Below are 26,329 nucleotides of genomic sequence, written 5' to 3'. Positions count from 1 at the left end.
ATTAAATTACTAGAGGGGCCATGTCATAAACCCTCGAAGTTCCAGAATGCTAGTATTCTAATTCCTAATTCTATGGTTCACACTTTCACTAAAGGCTCGCTTGCCAGGGACAAAAATGTGAATATGGTGTCTGTCTACACAGACCAGAGAAATGGAAGGATGAATGATTCTCTGGCATTGCTGATCTATTTGACACATTTCTATGACATAGAAAGCCATACAAAAACAATAATGAGGGAAACATAAAATACATACCTGGTGAATAAGGTTGTCTTGACATACTTTATATGCATAGCATTAAGAAACAAATCAGTCAGACTAAATCAATCAATTACGTTCCCTTTTTTACAGTAAGTACAAGTGTTAACATCAGGAACAGACTAGAGTAGGCGAGTGAAAGAACAGTGATGATGGGTTTCGGGGTAAGTAGTACAAAATCCCAGATGGTGCGAAAACGGATATGTAGAAAAAGTAGTCAGTGGACTAGACTATGTAAGATGCGTTAGGAAAATAATTTGGGTTTTGTTTAATACAATAATAATATTTTTCATTTCACAGTCTTTCTGTATTCAAAAGGAAAACAGTAGCACTACAAGGATAGAATGACAGTTTCATCAGAAGATTATTTAAATTAATCATTATTTAGGGGAAATTTAATGGAAATAATCAACTATAGGACGTTATCAAGCACATAAAAATATTTAAAGTGTCTCGAGCAGTAATCATAGACCAAACTACTACAGTAGCTACATGCCTTACCACAGACAGACAAACAAGTAAACCAATTATAATCATTAGCCAAATTATTATTATAAAGGTGAGATGGAATGTAATAACTGTGATAAATATCCCCAAAAGGCTCAACTTAGGATGCCTGGTACCAGATCTGTTTGTGCTGTATAAGCCAACTCCTACGGTCATTGTCAAGGCATGAAAAACTGATCTGGGACCAGGCTACAACTGAGGTGCAGTAAGGCTTTTCCAGTATGGGGGAGAAGTTCATGTCAATCACAATTTTAGGGAAGCAAAATTCCAAAAACTTAAAGCAGGAATGATAATAACTTAGAGGATTTGAAACCATCATAAGTCATACGTGGGGAAAGAAAATATTACTAGGTCCCTGTATTAATACAGGAATGTCTCCATCTTTCCTTCTCATCCCCCTCTCCTTTCACGTCCTTCACTTTGGTAGCCTCGTAAACCAGACGTATCGTGAAGTGAAATAGAACGGTGGGCATGTCGGTCTGGTTACGAGGCTATCACTTTGGTCCTGGGACTGGGAATTTAAGCGGCGCTTGACACGGCCAGCTTCTTCAAGTGGTCCATGAACACCTGTAGACTGACGTCGTCTGTGAGGATGGGGGCTCCAGTCTCCTATGAGAAGAGACAGAAATGTGATGAGTATGGTGAAACACTAGAGTAAAGCTTTCTTCAGCTGGATCAGATTCAAAATGGCCAGCAGAATAGAGACAGATGGTACATGAAGCGATACCACTTGTAAGACTAGAAAGAAAAATACAATTGATGAATCTCCAGCCTTGACATCACCTTTTTCCAAATCAAGTCCACAGCTGTTATTGTACATAAAAACTGGTTCTCAGTTTACGTTTTGAAGAATGAATGAATTGAACGTTGTATTACCTGTCCCCAGGAGTAGAGGTTGTTGTGTGTCTGGGAGGGGTTGACCTTGGACAGGAGGAAGCGGGCCTGGGACCCTCCGTGCTCTGTGTCGATGTACCGGGGCATGGGGAAGCGGGTCTGCAGGATCTCCTGGGCGTCATCCACGGGTGCTACCAGTAGATGCTTGAAGTTCTCGTACTCCGGCTGCTCCTGGTAACCCGCCTTACGCCACTGGGCGATGGTCTGGTGGAGAGATAGAGATACAACAGGGTTACAGTCATGGTAGGTTGTGTGTTGGTGTTAGTTGTATAGACCAGGGTTAGTTATGGTAGGATGTTGTGTGTTGGTGTTAGTTGTATAGACCAGGGTTAGTTATGGTAGGATGTTGTGTGTTGGTGTTAGTTGTATAGACCAGGGTTATTGTCATGGTAGGATGTTGTGTGTTGGTGTTAGTTGTATAGACCAGGGTTAATGTCATGGTAGGATGTTGTGTGTTGGTGTTAGTTGTATAGACCAGGGTTAGTTATGGTAGGATGTTGTGTGTTGGTGTTAGTTGTATAGACCAGGGTTAGTTATGGTAGGATGTTGTGTGTTGGTGTTAGTTGTATAGACCAGGGTTAATGTCATGGTAGGATGTTGTGTGTTGGTGTTAGTTGTATAGACCAGGGTTAATGTCATGGTAGGATGTTGTGTGTTGGTGTTAGTTGTATAGACCAGGGTTAATGTCATGGTAGGATGTTGTGTGTTGGTGTTAGTTGTATAGACCAGGGTTAATGTCATGGTAGGATGTTGTGTGTTGGTGTTAGTTGTATAGACCAGGGTTAATGTCATGGTAGGATGTTGTGTGTTGGTGTTAGTTGTATAGACCAGGGTTAATGTCATGGTAGGATGTTGTGTGTTGGTGTTAGTTGTATAGACCAGGGTTAATGTCATGGTAGGATGTTGTGTGTTGGTGTTAGTTGTATAGACCAGGGTTAATGTCATGGTAGGATGTTGTGTGTTGGTGTTAGTTGTATAGACCAGGGTTAGTTATGGTAGATTGTTGTGTGTTGGTGTTAGTTGTATAGACCAGGGTTAGTTATGGTAGGATGTTGTGTGTTGGTGATAGTTGTATAGACCAGGGTTAGTTATGGTAGGATGTTGTGTGTTGGTGTTAGTTGTGCCAAGTAATCTCTTTTTTGTCGTTTGTGAGAAAAATCGAACATGTTGAGAATAGAGAATAATAGGAAGGACACAGTGAATGATAGGACACAGTGAATGATAGGACACAGTGAATGATAGGACACAGTGAATGATAGGACACAGTGAAATCTACTAATATGTATCCCATCATGCAGGTACATACACACGTCTTGTTTCTTGTTGTAATATTGATAGTGATTTACATTGTGGTTTATGCTCTATATGACGATGTTCAGTTTGAGATGCTAGGAAATAATAAATGATTATAATTATTATTACAGCACAGTAGTGGTGTTCCAGCTACTAATAGCTAGCATTAGACCACCAGCGCCGTTGTTTTCCTGTGTGACCTCTCACCTCTCCATGGTAGATGACCAGCTGGAAGAAGGTGTCCATGAGGAGGATGCGGTCTGGGAGAATACTGCCACTGTCCAGGAGAACAGGCTGTAGAACAGACAGGACACAACGGGATAAGTCTCACATCCAGTTTTTTAACAGAGAAAGCTAGTGTGGAACACATTGAGCATGTGAATATTTGACAAAACTAATTTGCCCTTAGGGAAATGTGACCTAATTATCTAATATATAGACTGGTTGTATAACATCAGAGTAGCTTGGAAAACAAATAACTAAGAAAGTTGATTAGAATTAAATTAAATATTTAATAATTGATTGGTCGCGTACACATTTTGCAGATGTTATTGCAGGTGCAGCGAAATGCTTATGTTTCTAGCTCCAACAGTGCAGTAATACCGAACAATACACAAAAATGCTAAACATTTAAATTAAGAAATATCAGTAAGAAATACAATGTAAAAAAATACTGAAAAGTTTTCTAGGAGCTAGAAAATGATCGTCCATGTCTTTCGGCACCATCTAGGACATTTATATAGATAGAGTGTGTGACATTAGTGTGTGTCCACAGTATTTGGTAGGGGTCTGACCTCCGGTGGTCCGTGGAAAGAGTAGGAGTACAGGATGGGCTGGATCATGATGAGAGACTGGGTCAGGTCCTGCCGGACAAAGTGGTGTCTGTAGTAGGAACACTCATCTGGGCTGTTGTTGAACACCTGCAGGAACGGCGACCGGCGCAGGTGGAACATAAACTACAGGGAGGATAGACACATTATTCTAACCATTATAATGAAATATGCTTTTTTTCTTATCGAAAAATATATATTTTTTGATATTTGGGATATTGCTTCTAGCATCAAATGTTCCTGTACACATCCCACTGAGGTCAACTAAACTAAGTGAAAGTTATGAGTATCTGTGCAATGGGAATATTTAAGATGAATAAAGTTAACGTTCAGTTTAGAGTGATTAACACAATGTTTAGAATATTTAGATATTTTCCATTTCTGTAATAAACATGATTTTTCAGTGTTCTGTTTGTGACACTCGGGTTGACGGCCACTAGACACAGTGCCGTGTGTTATGGATTCAACTCCTATCTGTTGACAGTGGTTGAAGCCAGATTGGAGGTACAAGGACACACTATTGTGTGATTCTGTAGCAACTGACAAAGTCACTGCCTTTTGTTTTCAACGTCATACAAGCCTCTGTCTAGTCTTAACAGTTGTCAGAGAAGGCCAATTAGACATTTTTCTCTGCTTCTGTGCTGGGTGGTGTTCGGATACAGCCGTTGACTAGTTTTTCATGTACATATATCCCATTTGACATAAGTATCTTATTTTTTGCTAAAGTTAGCGGTAAGCATGTATATACTCAAGTAATCATTCAGATCTCGACGAGCTGGTTAAATCTATTCCAGTTCTACTCTATTAGAAGGACTTGTATTGAAGGGCTCTTACTGAACAGCTCGTGTAGTTCCAGAGTGTACCACTAGGTGTCAGTCTTACCTGTGGGTAGAGTGAGAGGGACTCCGAGAGCTTGAAGGAAGTGGGGTCATCTTTGTTGAACTGACCGAATTTCTGACACTGTAACCAAGGAGACAAGACAAACGTCACCTTAGGACTTCAGTTAAGTGGTGTTACTTTAGTTTAGGTAAAGAACACAACTTCCGAACCGTCATAGGGGGATTTAAACTGTCAATTAAATATTATTCACGTCATACTGCTTGACATTCCAGACTACTCCTTTCTACATTCTTCTACAATGAATAAGAACAAGGAGACACAAGAATACAAAGGATTCTTCTATTCACAAATCACCCACAAGTCCTACATACATTCAGCTATGTGAAGAACAACAGGCTACTCTCTTGGAATAGCCAAGGTGGGACCAATGCCCAATGACATTACAAAGCCTGTCACACATTGGTCAGCCTAGCTGTCACTCACCAGGCGAATGAGCTGTCTGTCCAGCCAGCGCAGGACGTCCGGCCCCTCTTCCGACTCGGCCCTGAACACGCCCAGCCTGGCCATGATGACCGCCGACGCCTCCTGGTCGAAGGACGACTCGATGTGCTGGATCTGGGACTGGGCGTCGGCCCAACTGGATGGAGGGAGAAAGAGGGAGTGGACAGGTTAGGGGCAGGGCAAGACTGACGCACGTCCACCTCCAGTCATTTAACAGGATAGGGCGAATGTCAACATCCTCATTTGTACGGCCAATATTGACTTTGTGGTAACTCACTGCTTAAGGACAATGTGAGAAATGCGACGTGTACAAAATGCAGACTCTTGCAAATACGTAAGGGCTGTCAGCTCAGTAACACTTCCATCAAGAACGATGTAGCAGTTCTGCAAACTCACTTCCTGTTTACTATTTCAAAGCGAGAGAGAAGACTTACTTCCTGGCGACGGTGGTAACCCTGATCCTCCTCTGGGTGTTGGAGTGTTGGTACTGGGTGACAAACTGGACCGCTCCTCTACCACCCTGAGGGATTGGGGCGTTGTGCTGCACAGAGAAAGGTAACTACAGTAGTTAGGATAGGAGTACATTTAATATTGCTAAACATCCTGTTTGAATACTAAAAACCATGTCCTAAGTAATCACTGAGGTGAGAATGATGAATTGTCACGTTACAATGGTTTGGTCGACCCAAATCAATGACTACTTTGAGTAAGGATGAAATGAGGAACAAATGAGATGTGTTTGATCAAAGGGAGTGTGTTTACCTGATTGACGACCTCGAAGTACAAGGCCAACGTAGTGGAGGGACTGAGACTGCAGATTTTCCACTGGGTTGTTCCTCCAACACCTACCTCCTGTAACAGAGACAGAGCCATTGAAGTCAATGGAAAACATCTTCCCAATTCACTTCCAGAGGGGAAAATGCTATTAGAATATAAGGTTGAACAATTCCGCAAAACATTCCTGAAATTCTGGAAAAGCTGTTTCTGGATATTTTTTTTTTAACCCCATTTGGATTCTGTATGGGCCTGAAAGACTCACGTTCTCTGATATACACGGTCCCTTAGCGTTGAGGGAGACACAGGGCCCGATGGCCCCCGATACCTTCAGCTCCCTGGACGTCTTGACTTCCAGCGTGCCTCCGAAGGCCATGCGGAACTCTCCGTTGTAGTCCTTACTGAAGACCCTCTGGAAGGTCTGCTTGAACAGAGAGGTGTTGAAGGAGTCGCCCATCGCTATGTGACCTCTGAGAGGAGGGAAACAGGGGAGGAGAATATTCAGCTGCATAATTCCATAAGTAACGCTGAATAAATCGAATATAAATACAAAACGAAAAGTCAATTTGAGCTAGTGAGGATGAAGTCTCTGGAAAAGTCATTCTATCGAATGTAGAGGAATTGTACGAAGGTATTTCTTCTTTAGATAAAATAAAAGCTTCAGTAGACAGTCCCATCACCAGGGACATGAGGTATTCAGGGTAACTATGGGAATCAGGATATAGGTCAGTCGTAGGTAGATGGGGATGTATAGTAGACTAAGGAAAGGACCGTAGCAGATAGCGTGCCATAATTACCTAAGGGACTATGGCTGCGTTTAGACAGGCAGCCCATTCTGATCTTTTGACTAATCAGATCTGAAAAGATCTCAGGTGATTGATCAAAATACCAATCGTTGCAAAAGAATATCAGAATTTGGCTGCCTGTGTAAATGCTAATATATCTATCTATATCTATCTGAGACTGGTACTAACCCAGTGAGGTTGGACAAACATTTCATCTCTAGAAGTCCGGTCTGATCCAAGGCACAGGCGTAGATGTCAATACTGTGGCCGTTCACTGCCGCACGGTTCGCCAAGGCTTCGTAGTACTGAATAAAACAAAACAAGGGAACAGTTTGCAACATATACAAACAGTGCTGTGTAGCACCTTGAGAACTCTTTGGAGCATCGGTGTCCATGAACATACCTCAACAGAAGAGGTATGAAGAGAGAAGAGAGCGCAAACTTGAGCGAAATATTTGACACATCGTGAGAGCTTGACGTGAGTGAAAGAAAATAATTAAGCTAAACTATATTAAGATAAAAATTGCTTAAGTTGTTTCATCCATCTTAGCTCTAAAAACTAGCGTAGTCTTAAAGATGGAATCCGCAGTAGAGGGAAACAGTGCCACTAGCCGCCCCAACACCATTGTTATTGTTGCCGAGCTAAGGAGTGTCGCGCAGCATGGTAAAACAAAATTGCACCAGTGGAGGCTGCAAAGGGGAGGACGGCTCATAATAATGTCTGGAATGGAGAGAAGGGAATAGCATCAAACACATGGAAACCATTTGTTGATGTATTTGATACCATTCTACCTATAACGTTCCAGCCATCACCACGAGCCCGTCCTCCCCAATTAAGGTGCCACCAACCTCCTGTGAATTGCACCACATATTGTGTTCTATCGTGCGTGCAATGATGTCCGAGGAGAAAAATACCTGTTTGTTGTTTCCAGTAACTTCTGTTGTAATATCGCAAACGGACGTGGCAGTTCCACCAATTAAGGATTCCAGCTTTAACTCTAAAAACTAGCCCACTAAGGACAAACAGCTACAAAACAACGACTTTTACAAGATATAACCAACCCACATACAAGTTATTTTTCACAGTGTCCATGTACAACACGGGCCAATAAAACTTCCATTCTACGCTATCCATTCTACGCTATCCATTCTACGCTATCCATTCTACGCTATCCATTCTGTTATTCTTGGACTGACCTTGGTGGCTTTCTTCAGATGCCGTGCGTTGTCCTTGGTGATGTCATGCCAGGAGCGGATGGGGGTCTTGAGTTCGTCTCCCACCACCATACCGGGGCCCTGGGTGGGGGGTCCGCCCGTGAACATCATCACACGGGCCCCCGTGTTGGGAAACGTACCCTGGGGGTGGAAAGATGGTGGCTATGCTCAGTATGATCAAGATTTTATTTATTTATTTGATTACTTCAACCATAAATATGGTATTTCTGACTGAGATGTGACTGCCGACACAGAACCTGCCATTAGGTTATTGTAGTCTGATTTAACTGAATGTATTGGGAATATCCAGGTGAACAAAAACGGTAGCAATCGTTGATAACAGCAATCTAAACCACGTGGGTTTTATAAGTGGGAACAGGGAGACACCTCCAGAACAGAAGCAGAGAAAATGTCTAACGGTCTTCCTGTAACCTCTACATTCTAATCTCACAGCGCCAATGTTCTGTAAACACCCGCTGAGAGGCTTGTAGGAAGTCGCAACCTCAGCCGCTACAGAATCACAGTGTCCTGTGTCCTTGTACCTCCAGTCTGGCATCGCCATCAACAGATATGACAACAATCCAGAACATTCACTATCAATTCTAGTGACCGCCAACCCGTACACAAATGACTGTCCCAAACAGAACACTGGATATACTGTGTATTACATGAAGGGAAAACATACGCTAAGCATCGTGTTAATTACTCTTAACGGAATAATTTCCCCGTTACAGTGACATAACATGCTACCGTGTTTCAGCCCAAGTGATTTGACTGTGAAATTGTATGCAAATGCTCCCTCAGTCACGGTAAGGATTCACCAAACTACCGATATCCCTTCAAGAAACTCATTCCTATTAAGTTACCATACAGACCAGAGGCCGGTTTCCCCAAAAGCACCTTAAGTCGAGGTTCATCATTACAACCATCGGAATGGATGAAGTTAAGACTTCAGATGATTTTCTCTAATCATTACATTATCAGTAGACATCAGCACCGGAATGGATGAAGTTAAGACTTCAGATGATTTTCTCTAATCATTACATTATCAGTAGACATCAGCACCGGAGGACAGGACAGCAGAGAACATAGCTGTTCTAACACATACCTACAGCATGTTAGTTGTGTTACCAGAGAGAGGAAGAGAGGATAGTGGAGAGAGAGAGAGAGAGGCAAAAAGAAAGAAGCTGACCTTTGACCTAAGAAAGTATGAGTGGTACTATTGGCAGACCTAACTGAAGAGATAATGTCAGTGAGAGAGAGTGAGTGAGTGAGTGAGTGAGTGAGTGAGTGAGTGAGTGAGTGAGTGAGTGAGTGAGTGAGTGAGTGAGTGAGTGAGTGAGTGAGTGAGTGAGTGAGTGAGTGAGTGAGTGAGTGAGTGAGTGAGTGAGAGTGAGTGAGTGAGTGTGTAAGGTTAGTTGAAACCTGTGACTTGTCAGAGGGTAAAGTTCAGTTGTCTTAAAGGTCAGTTGTCTATGTGGACTACATAGAATCAGGTTATTTGTACACCGCACAAAATGTGTACATAGGACTGTGTGTTTGTGTAAGTGTGTGTAGCTGTTATTACCTCCAGCAGGCCCACGGCGATGGACAGTGCTATTCCAGTAGACCGCAGTGGTCTCTTCCCCTGTAGTAGAGGCCAGGGATCTCTCTGCAGCTCTCCCAACAGGTCTGTCAGGTTCATGTCTACCTTATGGACCGGCTGCAGGAACCTACAGGTGGCGGCTGGATCCTGAGGGGCCACGGGACGACCAGATGCCGCTGGGTTCGTCAGGCCTAGCATCTCCTGAAAGAGAGAAAGAGAGCTATGAGTTCTCATGGACTTTCAACGACGGTATTGTGGAATATTGCATGGCAGCCTAAGAGTTTTTCTTGTCCTGGCCAGTCTCTTGACTGTATTCTATATAGGCCTAATGCTCTGACTGTACACCATATCATATACATTTATACAGCACTGTATTTCAAAGTACCTCTGACAATGTTTTGGAATATTACATGACAGACTAAGGGAGTTGTCCCTGTCAGCTGTATTCTGTATAGGCCTAACGCTCTGTTTCTGGCTGTTAGGACCCTAGGGCTTTTTTTCTGTATGGAACACTACCCCTGTAGTGGCATAGACCCATTCTATGTCATTCAGTGGCACCTGGCTGTCTTTGACCTGTATCCTGTCCCCATTCTACTGTTTTATTGTCATTTAATTTCCAATTGATACAAGGACACCTAGACATGATCATATGACAAACGACCACAACAAAGATCCTATTCTATTTCAATGGACAAAGCAGACTGTGACCTAGATCAGGGGTCTCAAACATACGGCCCTCGGGCCAAATGCGGTCTGTGAAAGAATTAATGCGGCCCGCGGTTGTCGTCATAAATATAGCCTACAGTCATCTTAGTACAACTAATCCAGACCTTTTCCCAAAACTAATGAATAGATTTTCAAGACTACTTGCCTTTCCGTATGTAACAGTTACTGACTGACCTGGATCTGCTTGGAGGAAAGCTCCTTGGTTCCTCTGAACACGTAGCTCTTTGCAATGCCCTCGCAGCTCAGCTCGTGGACCTGCACCATGCGTCCGAAGGTGATGAGGCCTACCAGGGCGTTGGGGGGCAGCAGGGACAGGGACATCTGCAGGGACTCCTTCAGGGCCTGCAGGTCCTCCTCCTCCAGACACGTGTCCACCACGTACAGGAAGATGAGCGGGGTCGGGGGGCCGTGCTACATTGGTGGCAGAGACGGGATTGGAGAGGTTATTTTACAGAAACAAAGTGCTGGGTCTTTAGTTTTGAGTTGACATGGTTTTTCTATGTTGCAGTGTTTTGAGTTCTTCCATGTTGGGATGGTGTAACATGACATGTGATACACTTTGTGGTCAAGTGACTTTTGCAACCTGATGTCACTTTGTAAATTGACAACGTCCGTTACAATAAACAGCAAAGACGAAGACTGTCTAAAGAAATGATGAACTTAAAAGTGATGGTAATGTCATGTGGTGTGTACATTTTCCAGTACATTCTTTGTGGCTGGTAACTCAACTTGAGGATTAAAGAAACATTCATATTTGATGAAGCAATTTTGTGTGTTGAGACGTACAACTACGAAGCCAGGCGCGTGTACAGAACAGTGTCTATGTGCAAAGTTCAGTGATCTCTATGTAGAACTTCACGTGTTTACCTGCACTATGTACTCAATGGTTGAGAACTGTGGCATGAGCTCAGCCGGCTGGTTTACGTCCGATATGCCGGCGTATGACGGGGGAAACTGTGAAAGAGAGAACGAGAAGACAAAACTGGTTAGCAAGCAGCTTCACCTGCTAAAGGAATGTAGATGGGCCACTTTAAAGATATTCCGATTACCACCAGCTGTGTTCCTTTGTGGAATATGACTAGTATAAACACAGGAATGTAGGTAGGCCGCCTACAGATATGGCTCTTATTATAGGTCTAAATGGTACATTATGCACCTCGGTATTCTATGGTGGAATAGTGTTTGGGCCTACAGCTCAGTTTAGTCCATTGTGGTGTACTCACTGGGTTTCTTTGGAAGCAGAAGTTGCACGCCCATATTTTGGCTCGGTAGTCAACTTGGCTACAAGGGGGGGGGAAAGACAGAGCTACTTGGATACAGTGTACAGCAGCAGTCAAACAGACCTGTCACCTAGCCTAAGGCTTTAGGCGCTTCTAGAGCGTTTGTACATTGGATTGTTAAGGTGTGGATAGGGTTGATCCACCACACCTGTCCCTGAGTGATATAGCTACACCTAAGCATTCCTAAAGATATCACCAACTAAGTTTTTAATCCCTTTCTTCTCCTACTCTTCACCCGAGATGTAAGTTCTCAGAAGAAGAAAATGCTGAAGATGAAAACAAAGAGATGCCATGTAAGTCGCTGGACATAGCTTAGCTTTTAGCTAAGTGCTTGTAAAAACGTCAAAGCAAACACTCAACAAGCAACCATTAAAAACACTCACTCAGCCTAAAACAACAACATTCACCTCCACTACTCAAATACTCACCATAGCGGGTTTAGTACGGCCTTGCAGTTGGCCCTGCTACAGAGGACCGGTTCGTACTGCACCGGTGGCAGGTCTGGCCTCTCCTTGAGTGGGGTGAAGAGGCAGGAGACAGGCACTACCAGCCGGGTAGCTTCCAGCCTGCTCGAGGGCCACAGGTTCCAGCTAAAACGCACGCCGTCCCGATCCTCATTCTGTTGGATAAACTCCTGGTATGTCGCCATGGCAACTTCAATGGGAAAAAAAGTGAAGAGATTCTTAAACTCGTCTGGTTAAATAAAGGTTAAATAAATAAATAAATATGGAGAGAAGTTAGTCCGATAGCTAAACTAGCTCTAGTTAAGGACAGGTAGTCTGTCTTCGCTTCTCTGAGAGCTGTTTGAGTCTGGAGTTCGGTGTGAGTTACTCTCACTTATCACTCTTGTCATGGCTTTGTTCCAAGTTCATAGGTGGAGGCCTTTGTGGAATATGGATGACGACGATGTTCGTCATCAAAACCTGTTTGGCATGTTTTGATACTTAAGAATCCCTGAGCTAATTTTGAATCCTACGCAAACGATGTAACATTTCAGGGACGAGTGAGACTTAGGCTTATATGCCTCGGTAGGTATGAACGGCAGTAACCAGATGCCTTAGATTTCTATAGCTTTGGAAGTCCAGACATATGCTGTGTTTTGCACAATCATGTGACATGTACATTTTTTAAATCTGATCTTATCTAGAAATGAGAAATACACAAAAAATGTAATAAATTGTCTGATGATGGCATTGGAACATCTGACATGAAAATAAAAAGGGACCTTTTGAGTTCAATGGAAAAGCATTAAAGCTGCAATTTGGTAAAAATACAGGCATGTCACATGATTGCACAAAACACAGGGCCCTAGTTATGGAATGTTATGGAACGTTTCCTTGTAATGTTATGGAACAGACAGACCACCACTGCTTGATGGTGTTCTGACACACTTATCAAGACAGAACGGTCCGTTCCAAACCATAGTTCACTTCAGCTATCAATTCAGACATTAACAAAAATGACCGCGCACACGCACCTCTCCACTCTCTCATTCTGCATCAAACAACTCTACCAGGTGATTGACAGCTGACCTACAGGACCCTTAACTCGAAGTAGCATCGATCCATTGATTACACAACTGAGTGCTTACATGGACAGACTAAAAACGGTCTCTTCTAGCTATGCTATATACTGGCACATCTTAGCTATTACTGGCCATTACTAGGAACCAAATGATCATCTTGGCAACATTTAGCTACAAGTATGTTGTAGTAGTTAAATGGTTAGACAGGTATCACAAATCACATTTTAGGATCTCGTACCTGGTAGAGATGCCTTCCTGAAAGGAGGCGGATGCTAGTAGCAGCAACAAGCTAGTTAGCGACAGGTTCTAGTTGACGTTAGCTAGAAAAATTGAAATCTTAGGTAACGTCAGTTAGCATTTTATCAAATTCCGTGAGTGTTTCTAAAGTCAATCTGCCATCGACATATCATGATAACTTGATATAAAACACGATCATACAAGTTAAATTAACGATACAGATGTTAACTAGGCTAGCCTTGCTAACGGACTACCCCGGTTTTTAGTCGGCTTTTTTCCTGGACTAACCACCAAGGAAACGCAAACAGAATGGCCTACCTAGACACTTATCATCAAATTGATGCAGGCAGATCAGACGGAGAACCATACCTTTTATACAGATCCGGTTAGAAATCCAGACGAAGGTAAATAAATATTAGACTAAATAAATCGGATCGTTTCAGCATTTAGCTGATAAATACCGATGAAGAATTTGAGGGGGCAACTCCCGGCCGGTGTTCCTCTTCTTCAGTAGAATGACGTGTTACTACATATTCTGGCCCTCGTGTCCATGACGTCGGATACAAGCACGCACACGAGGATCATGGGAAATGAAGTCCTGAATTTATTATAGGCCATAATAAAGATGACGAAATGCTGTAGCCCATGGCTTTTGATCTGTAGATGGCGCTGGGTACCAAAGCATACCCATCACACCCGCATCATTTGATGGAGACACTTGGATGGAGAGAGAGTGTGAGAGAGAGAGTGAGAGAAAGAGAGAGAGAGAGAGAGAGAGAGGAGGTTCTGCTAGTCACTGCAGTCACGCTCTCTCCCTCTATTCACGCGCAGTGCACTTGCCTGGCGATGCTACAGCGGTTCCTCCTCCCTTATGTATTGGACTGTACAGCTACAAGAGGCGGGAGGTGCGCATCAGCTACCCGCCGAAGCTCTCTCCACTTCAGGACGGAAGAGACTAAATGTGGATGCATTCAGGTGCAAACTTGCATGAACTAAAAAATAGTCCATGCGGGGGTTTCGGGATGTTAGATAGCTGCACATAGCCTTTTCTGGGGCTATATTTCACTGTTGGACGAGGGAGTCGGCGGAGTCCTCAGCTGTTGCATTTGGGGGCTGAAGTGTTCCGAGCACAGAGAGAGGTCAGGCAACTATGCGATTTGATTTCGAACGGTAATTCCGGATCAGTTTGACTTGTGCGGCTGATGCGAGCGGAGGTTGACTGTCAGTGCCCTCTGAGTTGTATTTCAAGCCTGTTGTCGCCGGTATTCCCGACAACGGAACCGTAGGGATGGAAAAAGCTAGTCAGCCACAGCTTTCGCTGTCCATAACGAAGAGTGAAAGTCCAGCGGAGGACATCTCAAATATACCGGACGAGGACCTTCTCAAGTGGACCAAAGAGGATTTGGTGCGGCGGCTCCGGCGGTCTGAAGCCGATAAAATGAGCGTGATACTGGACCACAGCAATCTGATCCGCGAGGTCAATCGCAGCCTCCAGCTGCACTTGAACGAGATAAGGGGGCTGAAGGTGAGGAATGGGCGCGCACGGCATTTCTAAAACGATGAGATCATAGTTAACGGCGGGGAGGCCGCACTGGCGCACCTGAGCGCGCACAGCATGAGAGGGTGTTCGGGGTTGAGTTTGCGCTTTCTTTAAAGGGTGCCGCTGTCCACATGATGAAATGGAGGCAGGATGTATATGAGTTAATTTCATTTTACACTCCCTGTGCATGTATCTGTGAGCGTGCATGTGCCTACTTGTGTGTGCATCCATCATCTTACATCAGAAAGCATAGCGAGAAGGCATCTGGGCTGAATGTCAAGCATCATCATTTTCCTCTCTTTCTCACTCACCTGTTGTCTTTAATCTCCTTTGCAAAAGCTTTGGTGTGTAGGACGGTGGCACAACCTTGATGCTTGCTCTTGGTATATCATCAACACATTCTACTAGGCTACAAGAGTAAACCTATTTAACCCAGAATACTCATTCAACTCCCCAAATCTATGACTTCTCTCTCCCAAATCTTGTTTGGTGCAGTGTAACTAGCAATAATAATCCTGGCATAATCTTATTATTTCTCCAAGCTACATATACTTGACTCAACATCCTCCTTCAATACTCGGAGCGTCATTAAAATGAGATAGGAGCGACTGAGATGAAGCACATGGGGATGGAGGAAGGATCCTTGGCTGCTTCAGAGAGCAGACCCACAAGCCCAGCCCGAAGCACCATGGTACCTAATTAAACTACATGTGCTGGAGGGTCTGAGGAGTATGTTATTATGGATAATTAGAGGAGGTAGAGAACTTTGGGCAAAGATGCCATCATGTTGCAAATGAGAGAGAGAGAGAGAGAGGAATGTTCTGGCCTGGTGCTTTGCTTGCCCTCCCTCCCTGGCTCCCTCTCTCAGCTCACTCACAGCCAACATTTTCACATCCATATTTATCTAATACAGAGGTTTATGAGCAGCTGAATTTCATTTTTATTTGACTCTGTCTTTGATTGACATATTAAAGCGAGGTTCCCTCGAATAAGAGATTTCTATCTCAGTAGGACCTAGATAAGAGTGAATTAATAAAATAGCACTAATGAACACTTCTCACCTCTCTTTCTCCACTCCACTCCTCTCATCTCCTCTCCTCAGGACATCAACCAGAAACTGCAGGAGGACAACCGGGAGCTGAGGGACCTGTGTTGCTTCCTGGATGACGACCGTCAGAAGGGCAAGCGGGTGTCAAGGGAGTGGCAGCGACTGGGGCGCTACAGTGCCTCCATCATGAGGAAGGAGGTGACGTTGTACCTTCAGAAGCTCAAGGAGCTGGAGGTGCGGCAGGACGAGGTGGTCCGGGAGAACCTGGATCTCAAAGAACTCTGTTTGTTACTCGACGAGGAGAAAGGAGGAGGTGGTGGAGGGGTGGGGGTTGGTGGAGGAGGAGGAGGAGGAGGGGGGGGAGGTTGTGTGGTGGGGGTGGCAGGAGGGTGTAGGAATTCTATCGATAGCCAGAGTAGTTTGTTGCTGGTCCCCGGGACAGGGTTGTTGATGAGGGACGTGGGGGATGGGAGTAGTACGTCTAGCGCGGGGAGCGCCGACAGCTCCGATCACCCCCACCACAAGCAGCTCCACCTGGCTACACAAGCCGGTAGCCTCGGGGGCGGTGGAACTGGGAGCCCGGAGCATCTCCAAAATCCCCGGGCTGGCAGTGTGAGTGGAGAACGTGAGATCCCCTCCAGCCCTGAACCTCCTCATCCTCAGGGCAGGCACCGTAGCACCAGCCTGGAGTATCCGTACACCATGCCCCAGCTCTGCCGGCCCCGCTGCGGCTCCATCTCTGTGCCCGACCACACCCGCTCCATGCGGGGGCTCAGCCCCGAGAAGTACGGCCGCAACGTGGGACGCCGGAGCCCCGAGTCCCAGCACCCATCCACCAAGCACCACCACCTCCACGGCTCCGACCTGCTTCTCTCCCAGAAACAGCAGCACCTCCTGGGGTCGGGTCAGGGCGGCAGCGCCGGGGAGCTCTACCAGAGGCACCACAGGGGGAGCATCGGGGGTGGTAGCTGCTGTGGAAGCCCCGAGCCTAGACAGGCACATCTAGGGTTGGGGACGCCAGAGCACCAGCACCATGAGAAGGGCTGTGTGATGTCGGCTGGGGGCAGTCCAGAGACTCACAGGCACCAGTATAGTGGGAGTCCAGACCACATGAAGTTCGGCAGCCCTGGGAGAGAGGTACAGAAGAGACCGGCCACCGCTGAAGAGCTGTCACCGCATCACAGAAGCATCTACAATGGTATGAACGGTAGGTGTTATAAGACTGGTATAAGACTGTTATATGACTGTTACAAGGACTGTTATAAGGCGAGTATAAGAATACAGGAGTTAATTGAGATTTCAAAGAAGTACTCATTCACATACAAACATTACGCACGCGCACACACACACACACACACACACACACACACACACACACACACACACACACACACACACACACACAGACACAGACACAGACAGACAGACAGACAGACAGACAGACAGACAGACAGACAGACAGACAGACAGACAGACAGACAGACAGACACATATACCAGGGAAGTACTGTAATCTGAAATTCAGAAAGTAAACTGAAATTCCAATTAAATAATTGAATAAAGGGCATTTATTTTCAATGACTTTTCAATAAATGAAAAACTAGAAAGATATATACTGCTCAAAAAAATAAAGGGAACACTTAAACAACACATCCTAGATCTGAATGAAAGAAATAATCTTATTAAATACTTTTTTCTTTACATAGTTGAATGTGCTGACAACAAAATCACACAAAAATAATCAATGGAAATCCAATTTATCAACCCATGGAGGTCTGGATTTGGAGTCACACTCAAAATTAAAGTGTAAAACCACACTACAGGCTGATCCAACTTTGATGTAATGTCCTTAAAGCAAGTCAAAATGAGGCTCAGTAGTGTGTGTGGCCTCCACGTGCCTGTATGACCTCCCTACAACGCCTGGGCATGCTCCTGATGAGGTGGCGGATGGTCTCCTGAGGGATCTCCTTCCAGACCTGGACTAAAGCATCCGCCAACTCCTGGACAGTCTGTGGTGCAACGTGGCGTTGGTGGATGGAGCGAAACATGATGTCCCAGATGTGATCAATTGGATTCAGGTCTGGGGAACGGGCGGGCCAGTCCATAGCATCAATGCCTTCCTCTTGCAGGAACTGCTGACACACTCCAGCCATATGAGGTCTAGCATTGTCTTGCATTAGGAGGAACCCAGGGCCAACCGCACCAGCATATGGTCTCACAAGGGGTCTGAGGATCTCATCTCGGTTCCTAATGGCAGTCAGGCTACCTCTGGCGAGCACATGGAGGGCTGTGCGGCCCCCCAAAGAAATGCCACCCCACACCATGACTGACCCACCGCCAAACCGGTCATGCTGGAGGATGTTGCAGGCAGCAGAACGTTCTCCACGGCGTCTCCAGACTCTGTCACGTCTGTCACGTGCTCAGTGTGAACCTGCTTTCATCTGTGAAGAGCACAGGGCGCCATTGGCAAATTTGCCAATCTTGGTGTTCTTTGGCAAATGCCTACCGTCCTGCACGGTGTTGGGCTGTAAGCACAACCCCCACCTGTGGACGTCTTGCCCTCATACCACCCTCATGGAGTCTGTTTCTGACCGTTTGAGCAGACACATGCACATTTGTGGCCTGCTGGAGGTCATTTTGCAGTGCTCTGGCAGTGCTTCTCCTGCTCCTCCTTGCATTAAGGCGGAGGTAGCGGTCCTGCTGCTGGGTTGTTGCCCTCCTACGGCCTCCTCCACGTCTCCTGATGTACTGGCCTGTCTCCTGGTAGCGCCTCCATGCTCTGGACACTACGCTGACAGACACAGCAAACCTTCTTGCCACAGCTCGCATTGATGTGCCATCCTGGATGAGCTGCACTACCTGAGCCACTTGTGTGGGTTGTAGACTCCGTCTCATGCTACCACTAGAGTGAAAGCACCGCCAGCATTCAAAAGTGACCAAAACATCAGCCAGGAAGCATAGGAACTGAGAAGTGGTCTGTGGTCCCCACCTGCAGAACCACTCCTTTATTGGGGGTGTCTTGCTAATTGCCTATAATTTCCACCTGTTGTCTATTCCATTTGCACTACAGCATGTGAAATTTATTGTCAATCAGTGTTGCTTCCTAAGTGGACAGTTTGATTTCACAGAAGTGTGATTGACTTGGAGTTGCATTGTGTCGTTTAAGTGTTCCCTTCATTTTTTTGAGCATTGTATATTTCGAAAGGTTTTACATTTCTGAATTTTAAATTGAAATCACTTCCTGAATTGACTGGCTTCAATTTAAATGGACCCCAACCCTGACACATACAGACCCTTATACACTGACTGCACAAAACATTAAGAACACCTGCTCTTTCCGTTACATACAGTAGACTGACCAGGTGAATCCAGGTGAAAGCTATGATCTCTTATTGATGTCACTTGTTAAATCCACTTCAATCAGTGTAGATGAAGGAGAGGAGACAGGTTAAAGAAGGATTTTTAAACCTTGAGACAATTGAGACATGGATTGTGTACTGTGTGTGTGCCATTCAGAGGATGAATGGGAAACACAAAATATTAAAATTCCTTTAAACAGGGTATGGTAATAGATGCCAGGTACACCGGTTTGTGTCAAGAACTGCAACGCTGCTTGGTTTTTCACTCTCAAAAGTTTCCTGTGTGTATCAAGATTTGTCCACCACCCAAAGGACATCCAGCCAACTTGACACAACTGTGGGAAGCATTGGAGTCAACATGGGTCAGCGTCCCTGTCGAACGCTTTTGACACCTTGCAGAGTCCATGCCCCGACAAGTTGAGGTGTTCTGATTGCAGAGGAGGGATGCAACACAATATTAGGAAGGTGTTCCTAATGTTTATTATACTCAGTGTACATTTCTATACTGTATGCGCACATCACATATACCTCTGCAGACAGTCAGTACCAAAAACATCTACATTTTTCATTAGCTATGTGGCTCATAAAAGTAATTTAATAAAGGTTTGCTCAGAGAAATAGAGACAGAGAACAAGAAAGAGATTGAGAGATGTAGTGAACTGATGTAATTAAATTAGAAAAACTGACAAGAACTCCCCGTTGCTGTGATTAGAATCCATTAGATTTGTATAACCATATCTCTGGAGGTATTGGATGAGAATTGAAGGGTGCTGGGAATAGAGGCTTGATATGAATGAGGTTGAATGAAGCTTGGATGTTTCTAATGGAATCCAAGGCGGATCCAAATCAACTGCACTTAAAGGCACACTGAGGTGTAGGGTATAGTGTAGTAAGACGTTCTCGTAATAAATAATTCCCCTAACTTCCCCTCCCACCTCCTTTGCCGCCTCCACTTCAACTGTTCCACTAACATACTTCCTCGTTCTGCCAAATCTGCGGTGGTTTCCACCCATCTCATTGGGAGATCCGCAGGTCTTAGGGTGTCAGGGAGAGAATATCAAAGTACCCCCTTGGCTGGTGTTTGAATACCCCATGGTGGCTGATGAGGATTTCTCTAGCTGAGGTAAAAGTGCTGAGTGGCTCTGCTTGGCAGAGAGAGGAAGATAGGGATGAAGAGGACAGAGGGGTAGCGAGAGAGAGAGAAAGGGGAGAGAGAGAAGCCACAGGACATTTTCCGCAAGGTGAAATATTTGCCTTACTTTGCAATATAGAGCAAAACATATAGAACCGTAGCATACGTATTATCTACATGTTAGTACAACTAACCACTGTCCCCAAAATAGGCTAATAACTAGAAGTAGTTTCCTACAAAGTTTGCCTTACTTTGCAATATGGACCTAACCATATGATAGATCCGTACAATCTAGATTAGAAGAACTAACTACTGCTCAAGAATACGCAGGACTGAAGTAGAAGTGCACGTTTGACTAGTTTTGAACTTTCATTTGCCTTACTTTGTAAAATGGAGAAAAATACATAGGCATAGAACTATTTTATCTAGATTAGACCAACTAATGCCCAAATAAAGCCTAGACTAGTAGTAATAGTAGTATTAGCAGTAGTAGTAATAGTAGCAGCAGTTATAGTACAAATAGTAATAGCAGTAGTAGCAGTAGCAGTAATAGCAGTAGCAGTAGTAATAGTTGTTGTAGTAGCAGCAGTAGTATTAGTAGTAGTAGTAGGAGTAGTAGTAGTAGCAGCAGTAGTATTAGTAGTAGTAGCTACAGTAGCAGTAGTAGTAGTAGCAGTAGTAGTAGTAGTAGTAACAGTAGTAGTAGTAGCAGCAGTAGTAGCAGTAGCAGCAGCAGTAGTAGTAGTAGTAGTAGTAGTAGTAGTAGTAGTAGCAGTAGTAGTAGTAGTAGTAGTAGTAGTAGCAGCAGCAGCAGTAGTAGTAGTAGTAGTAGCAGTAGTAGTAGCAGTAGCAGTAGTAGTAGTAGTAGCAGCAGCAGTAGTAGTAGCAGCAGCAGTAGTAGTAGTAGTAGTAGTAGTAGCAGTAGTAGTAGTAGTAGTAGTAGTAGTAGTAGTAGCAGTAGTAGTAGCAGGCAGCAGCAGTAGTAGTAGCAGAAGCAGCAGCAGTAGTAGTAGTAGTTGTAGCAGTAGTAGTAGTAGTAGCAGTAGTAGTAGTTGTAGTAGTAGTAGTAGTAGCAGCAGCAGTAGTAGTAGTAGTAGTGGTAGTAGTAGTAGCAGCAGCAGCAGCAGCAGCAGTAGTAGTAGTAGTAGTAGCAGCAGTAGCAGCAGCAGTAGTAGTAGTGGTAGTAGTAGTAGCAGCAGCAGCAGCAGCAGCAGCAGTAGTAGTAGTAGTAGTAGTAGTAGCAGCAGTAGCAGCAGTAGTAGTAGTAGTAGTAGTAGTAGCAGCAGCAGCAGTAGTAGTAGGAGTAGCAGCAGCAGTAGTAGTAGCAGTAGTAGTAGTAGTAGTAGGAGTAGCAGCAGCAGTAGTAGTAGCAGTAGTCGTAGTAGTAGCAGTGTTGTACACCCCAGGAGTTTGGTGGCACCTTAATTGGGGAGGACAGGCTCGTGGTAATTGTGGGAGCGGTATCAGTGGAATGGTATCAAATACATCAAACACATGGTTTCCATTTAATTCTCTCCGTTCCAGCCATTATTATGAGCTGTCCTCCCCTCAGCAGCCTCTATTGTTGTACACATCCTCCACTGGTTTTGAAATCTAATTTGTCTTACTTTGTAATGTGGAGCAAGAACATAGAACCATACTGTCTAGATTAGATTCATATTACTTTCCCAATAGGCATTTTAGGCAGGCTAGCTAATAGTAGTGTAGAACGTTTTCTACTCATTTAGAATTCTCCATGGATTTTGAAGGATTAGGTTTAAAGCACAACTTTGAATTGGATTATGTGTTTGGATAGTATTAGCTGACTGCAGTTGGGCACTCAGTAGTACAGTATGTACTGTGTGTGTCTGTGTCTGTGTGTTTCTGTGCACGTGTGTGTAAGTGTGTGTCTGTGTGTGTGTCTGTGTCTTTGTGTGGACAGATGCGGCGGCTGTGTACAGAATATTACCACCACCAGTCTTAGTGACAGCGAGCGTCCGGTCATTTGTCACTGTCTGTCCCCAGGTCATTGTCAGAGGGCCACAGTATAACCACTGACCTGAGGGTCACAGTATACCCACTGACCTGAGGACCACAGTATACCCATTGATTTGAGGGCCACAGTATACACACTGACCTGAGGGCCACAGTATACCCACTGACCTGAGGGCCACAGTATATCCACTGACATGAGGGCCACATTATACCCACTAACCTGAGGGCCACAGTATACCCACTGACCTGAGGGCCACAGTATACCCACTGACCTGAGGGCCACAGTATACCCACTGACCTGAGGTCCACAGTGACTCCTATATAATGTCTGTTTCTGTCCATCATTTATATCACCTCCTGTTTTCTGTACGTCATGGAGACTTTACCATAGTCATACAATCAAGAGTTTTGTGTTGCTCCTGAGGGACAGTCATTTTCTGCATGTCACCTCTTCTCTTCATAATGAACAATAGCCTAGGCTCTATATTCCACATTCAGAAAAGGAAGTGTGTATATATATATATATATATATATATACATTTTGCTGCAGTGGTATGACTATGTCACGATGGTTACTCTGAAACTCAATCCTGAGGTGGTCTATGACCAGTACCTCCTGACCATGTGATCTGATCAGGACACACTCTGGGCCAGGTTATACGGGCCTGGTTATGAACTATAACTAAGATCTCTTGTTTTTTTACACGATGTTTATTGTCATGAGTCTTGTCATGAGATTTACCCTTAAATAGGCCAGCTGCAAAGTCAATATTGGCTATATTGTAAAAAGTTATGAAAACAAAAATGTGCTTTTTGGTCTTAATTTAAGGTTAGGGTTAGGCATTAGGGTTAGCAATATGGTTAGGGTTAAGGTTAGGTTTAAAATCAGATTTTATGACTTCATGGCTGTGCCAGCTAGTGACCACTCTGCAGAACTGCCTCCAGAAGAATATTCATGACGAAAAATGTTAACCTGCTGTTTTTACAGTGCTCTTTAAATGCCACTCACGATATTACCTCTGAAAATCTATCTGTAATGGAAGGCTATCTGAAACACCTTTGTTACAACACTACAAAGGATGGGTTGGAAAAGTCTAGATAGTAACGGCTTGGCAGTGTTAGAGCCTCATTATATTCATGTACGTCAGTCTCTTCCTGCTGCCAAAAAACACAGAACAAACCTTTTTGGAGGGTGGAATTAATTGTGTGTATGTGTTAATGTGTGTTTGTTCTGTGATGATGTGGTGTACTCCAGCCTGAGTGTGTGTGTGTTTTTGTGACGGTTGAGTGGTGTACGCCAGCCTGCATCGTCGTCATGGGATTATCCTCTAAGCGGTTTACACATCATTATTTCATTTTTTTGAAGTGTGTGTGTCCGGTCTCCGCTGCCACAGTCCACACACTCACGCATGTGCGTGGGCAAACACACACACCCATGTAGACACGCACACACACACACTTTACAACAAGCCAACCGGCCATGCAAACAAACGGTGAAAGTCTAAATGCAATCCCATTTAAATTGTGGAATCTGGGCTGGGTGAAATCCCAAATGAAAACACAACAGGCATTGACCTAGACAGCTCTTTTAATGCTCTCATCTGTTGTTGCTTATTTTAGGACGTTGTCTAAATCACAGCCAGCCGCTGTTGTGTGTGTGTGTGTGTGTGTGTGTGTGTGTGTGTGTGTGTGTGTGTGTGTGTGTGTGTGTGTGTGTGTGTGTGTGTGTGTGTGTGTGTGTATGCGTGTGCATGTGCATGTGTGTGTGTGGGCTTGTGTGTGTGCATGTGTGTGTGTGTGTGTGTGTGTGTGTGTGTTTACAGTGTCAAAAAAATAAATCCTCACAAAAAACAAGCAGGTTCTTACTAGTGCCTATTAAAATGAGATTGATGCCCCAACCTTCTTTTATTTGTGTTGTCACAACATTGTCACATGGTAGTGTCATTATAAACAACCTTCTCACAACCTATTTGCAACGTTGTGACAACTTCATTTGTTAGTAGGGGCGAATATTATTTATGTCAGAGCATTGGAATGATAATTCAATTCAATGATATAGTAGTCAATCATCAACCTGGGTTGAATTCGCTACTCACCAAACGGGCGAAAAATGGGTGAAACAGGGAGGGACAGCCTGAACTTGTCCAATAGGAAGCTTGTTTTCTGTTGCAAAACCTTTTGTTACGGTGTATCCTAATGAATTATGACCCTGATGTAGCCTACCACCAGACATCTCAGACAGAATGACTTTGCAGTATCACATTCAGTATGTGGATTGACATGCAGCATAGTATAGTGCTGGCGGGTCTTCTCCATCCATTTAAGGACAGATAAGTCTGCGGCTAAATCGTGTTTTCTTCCTTGGTAATCACATGTTCTGGATATTGGCTTAAGCTGCTCAGATGATCAGGAGAGAAAGGCTGTGGGAGAAAAGGGTTACAGTGGATGCATCCAAAATAGCACCCTCTGCCCTATATAGTGCACAATGGGCCCTGAGTAATCAAATCAAATCAAATTGTATTTGTCATATGCACAGATGTAGACCTTACAGTGAAATGCTTACTTACAAGCCCTTAACCAACAATGCAGTTTTAAGAAAATCCCTAAAAAAGTAAGAGATAAGAATAACAAATAATTAAAGAGCAGCACTAAATAACAATAGTGGGGCTCTATACAGGGTGTACCTGTACAGAGTCAATGTGTCAATGTCCGGGGGCACTGGTGTCGAGGTAATTGAGGTACTTATGTACATGTAGGTAGAGTTATTAAAGTGGCTATGCATAGATAATAACAGAGAGTAGCAGCAGTGTGGGAGTGGGGGGGGGGGGGGGGGCAATGCAAATAGTCTGGGTAGCCATTTGATTAGCTGTTCAGGAGTCTTATGGCTTGGGGTAGAAGCTGTTAAGAAGCCTCTTGGACCTAGACTTGGCGCTCAGGTACCGCTTGCTGTGCGGTAGCAGAGAGAACAGTCTATGACTAGGGTGGCTGGAGTTTTTGACAATTTTTAGGGCCTTCCTCTGACACCGCCTGGTATAGAGGTCCTAGATGGCAGGAAGCTTTGCCCCAGTGATGTACTGGGCCGTACGCACGACCCTCTGTAGCGCCTTGCGATTGGAGGCTGAGCAGTTGCCACACCAGGCAGTAATGCAACCCGTCAGGATACTCTCGATGGTGCAGCTGTAAAACATTTTTGAGGATCTGAGGACCCATGACAAATCTTTTCAGTCTCCTGAGGGGGAATAGGTTTTGTTGTGCCCTCTTCACAACTGTCTTGGTGTGTTTGGACCATGTTAGTTTGTTGGTGATGTGGACACCAAGGAACTTGAAGCTCTCAACCTGTTCCACTGCAGTCCCGTCGATGAGAATGGGGGCATGCTCGGTCCTCCTTTTCCTGTAGTCCACAATCATCTCCTTTGTCTTGATCACATTTAGGGAGAGGTTGTTGTCCTTGCACCACACGGTCAGGTCTCTGACCTCCTCCCTATAGGCTGTCTCATTGTTGTCGGTGATCAGGCCTACTGTTGTGTCATCAGCAAACTTAATGATGGTGTTGGTGTTGTGCCTGGCCGTGCTGTCATGAGTGAACAGGGAGTATAGGAGGGGACTGAGCACGCACCCCTGAGGGGCCCCCATGTTGAGGATCAGCGTGGTGGATGTGTTGTTACCTACCCTTACCACCTGGGGGCGCCCCGTCAGGAAGTCCAGGATCCAGTTGCAGAGGGAGGTGTTTAGTCCGAGGGTCCTTAGCTTAGCGATGAACGTTGAGGGCACTACTGTGTTGAACGCTGAGCTGTAGTCAATGAATAGCATTCTTACATGGGTGTTCTTTTTGTCCAGGTGGAAAAGGGCAGTGTGGAGTGCAATAGAGATTGCATCATCTGTGGATCTGTTGGTGTGGTATGCAAATTGGAGTGGGTCTAGGGTTTCTGAGATAATGGTGTTGATGTGAAAAATGACCAGCCTTTCAAAGCATTTCATGGCTACAGACGTGAGTGCTACGGGTCGGTAGTCATTTAGGCAGGTTATC

At 44.7% G+C, this 26,329-nt stretch overlaps 2 protein-coding genes across 4 annotated transcripts in view; one reads left to right on the top strand and one right to left on the bottom strand.

Moving 5' to 3' along the window:
- Window positions 1-263: 263 nt before the first annotated feature.
- Window positions 264-13,798, bottom strand: LOC106588882 (SEC23 homolog B, COPII coat complex component). Of its 2 annotated transcripts, none has more exons than XM_014178395.3 (17): window positions 13,620-13,798; window positions 11,917-12,142; window positions 11,432-11,489; window positions 11,076-11,162; window positions 10,383-10,619; window positions 9,465-9,683; window positions 7,880-8,038; window positions 6,872-6,987; window positions 6,163-6,367; window positions 5,886-5,975; window positions 5,558-5,664; window positions 5,106-5,259; window positions 4,665-4,742; window positions 3,747-3,908; window positions 3,160-3,246; window positions 1,642-1,863; window positions 264-1,374 (listed from the first exon to the last, which is right to left on the bottom strand). In XM_014178395.3, exons 2-17 carry the CDS (start codon window positions 12,135-12,137, stop codon window positions 1,285-1,287), a joined length of 2,292 nt encoding a protein of 763 aa, XP_014033870.2. In that variant the 5' UTR covers window positions 12,138-12,142; window positions 13,620-13,798; the 3' UTR covers window positions 264-1,284. The 2 variants fall into 2 exon arrangements, with proteins under 2 accessions (XP_014033870.2, XP_082821907.1); XM_082965781.1 differs by lacking the exon at window positions 13,620-13,798 and adding an exon at window positions 13,252-13,270.
- Window positions 13,799-13,852: 54 nt separating this feature from the next.
- The window catches only part of LOC106588849 (uncharacterized), a 30,425-nt gene continuing 17,948 nt past the window's right edge, over window positions 13,853-26,329 (top strand). The window contains exons 1-2 of one of the 2 annotated variants that reach the window (XM_045707296.2): window positions 13,853-14,775; window positions 15,893-17,036. In XM_045707296.2, coding sequence (XP_045563252.1) covers window positions 14,539-14,775; window positions 15,893-17,036 — 1,381 coding nt within the window. In that variant the 5' untranslated portion in view covers window positions 13,853-14,538. Of the gene's footprint in view, window positions 14,776-15,892; window positions 17,046-26,329 lie in introns of both variants that reach the window. The other variant, XM_045707294.2, reaches the window with a different exon arrangement.

Source organism: Salmo salar, chromosome 02, assembly GCF_965601325.2.
Source record: "Salmo salar chromosome 02, fSalSal1, whole genome shotgun sequence".
NCBI lineage: Eukaryota > Metazoa > Chordata > Actinopteri > Salmoniformes > Salmonidae > Salmo > Salmo salar.
Note: the sequence above shows the minus strand (reverse complement) of the source record. Positions and strands in the feature narration are given on the sequence as shown.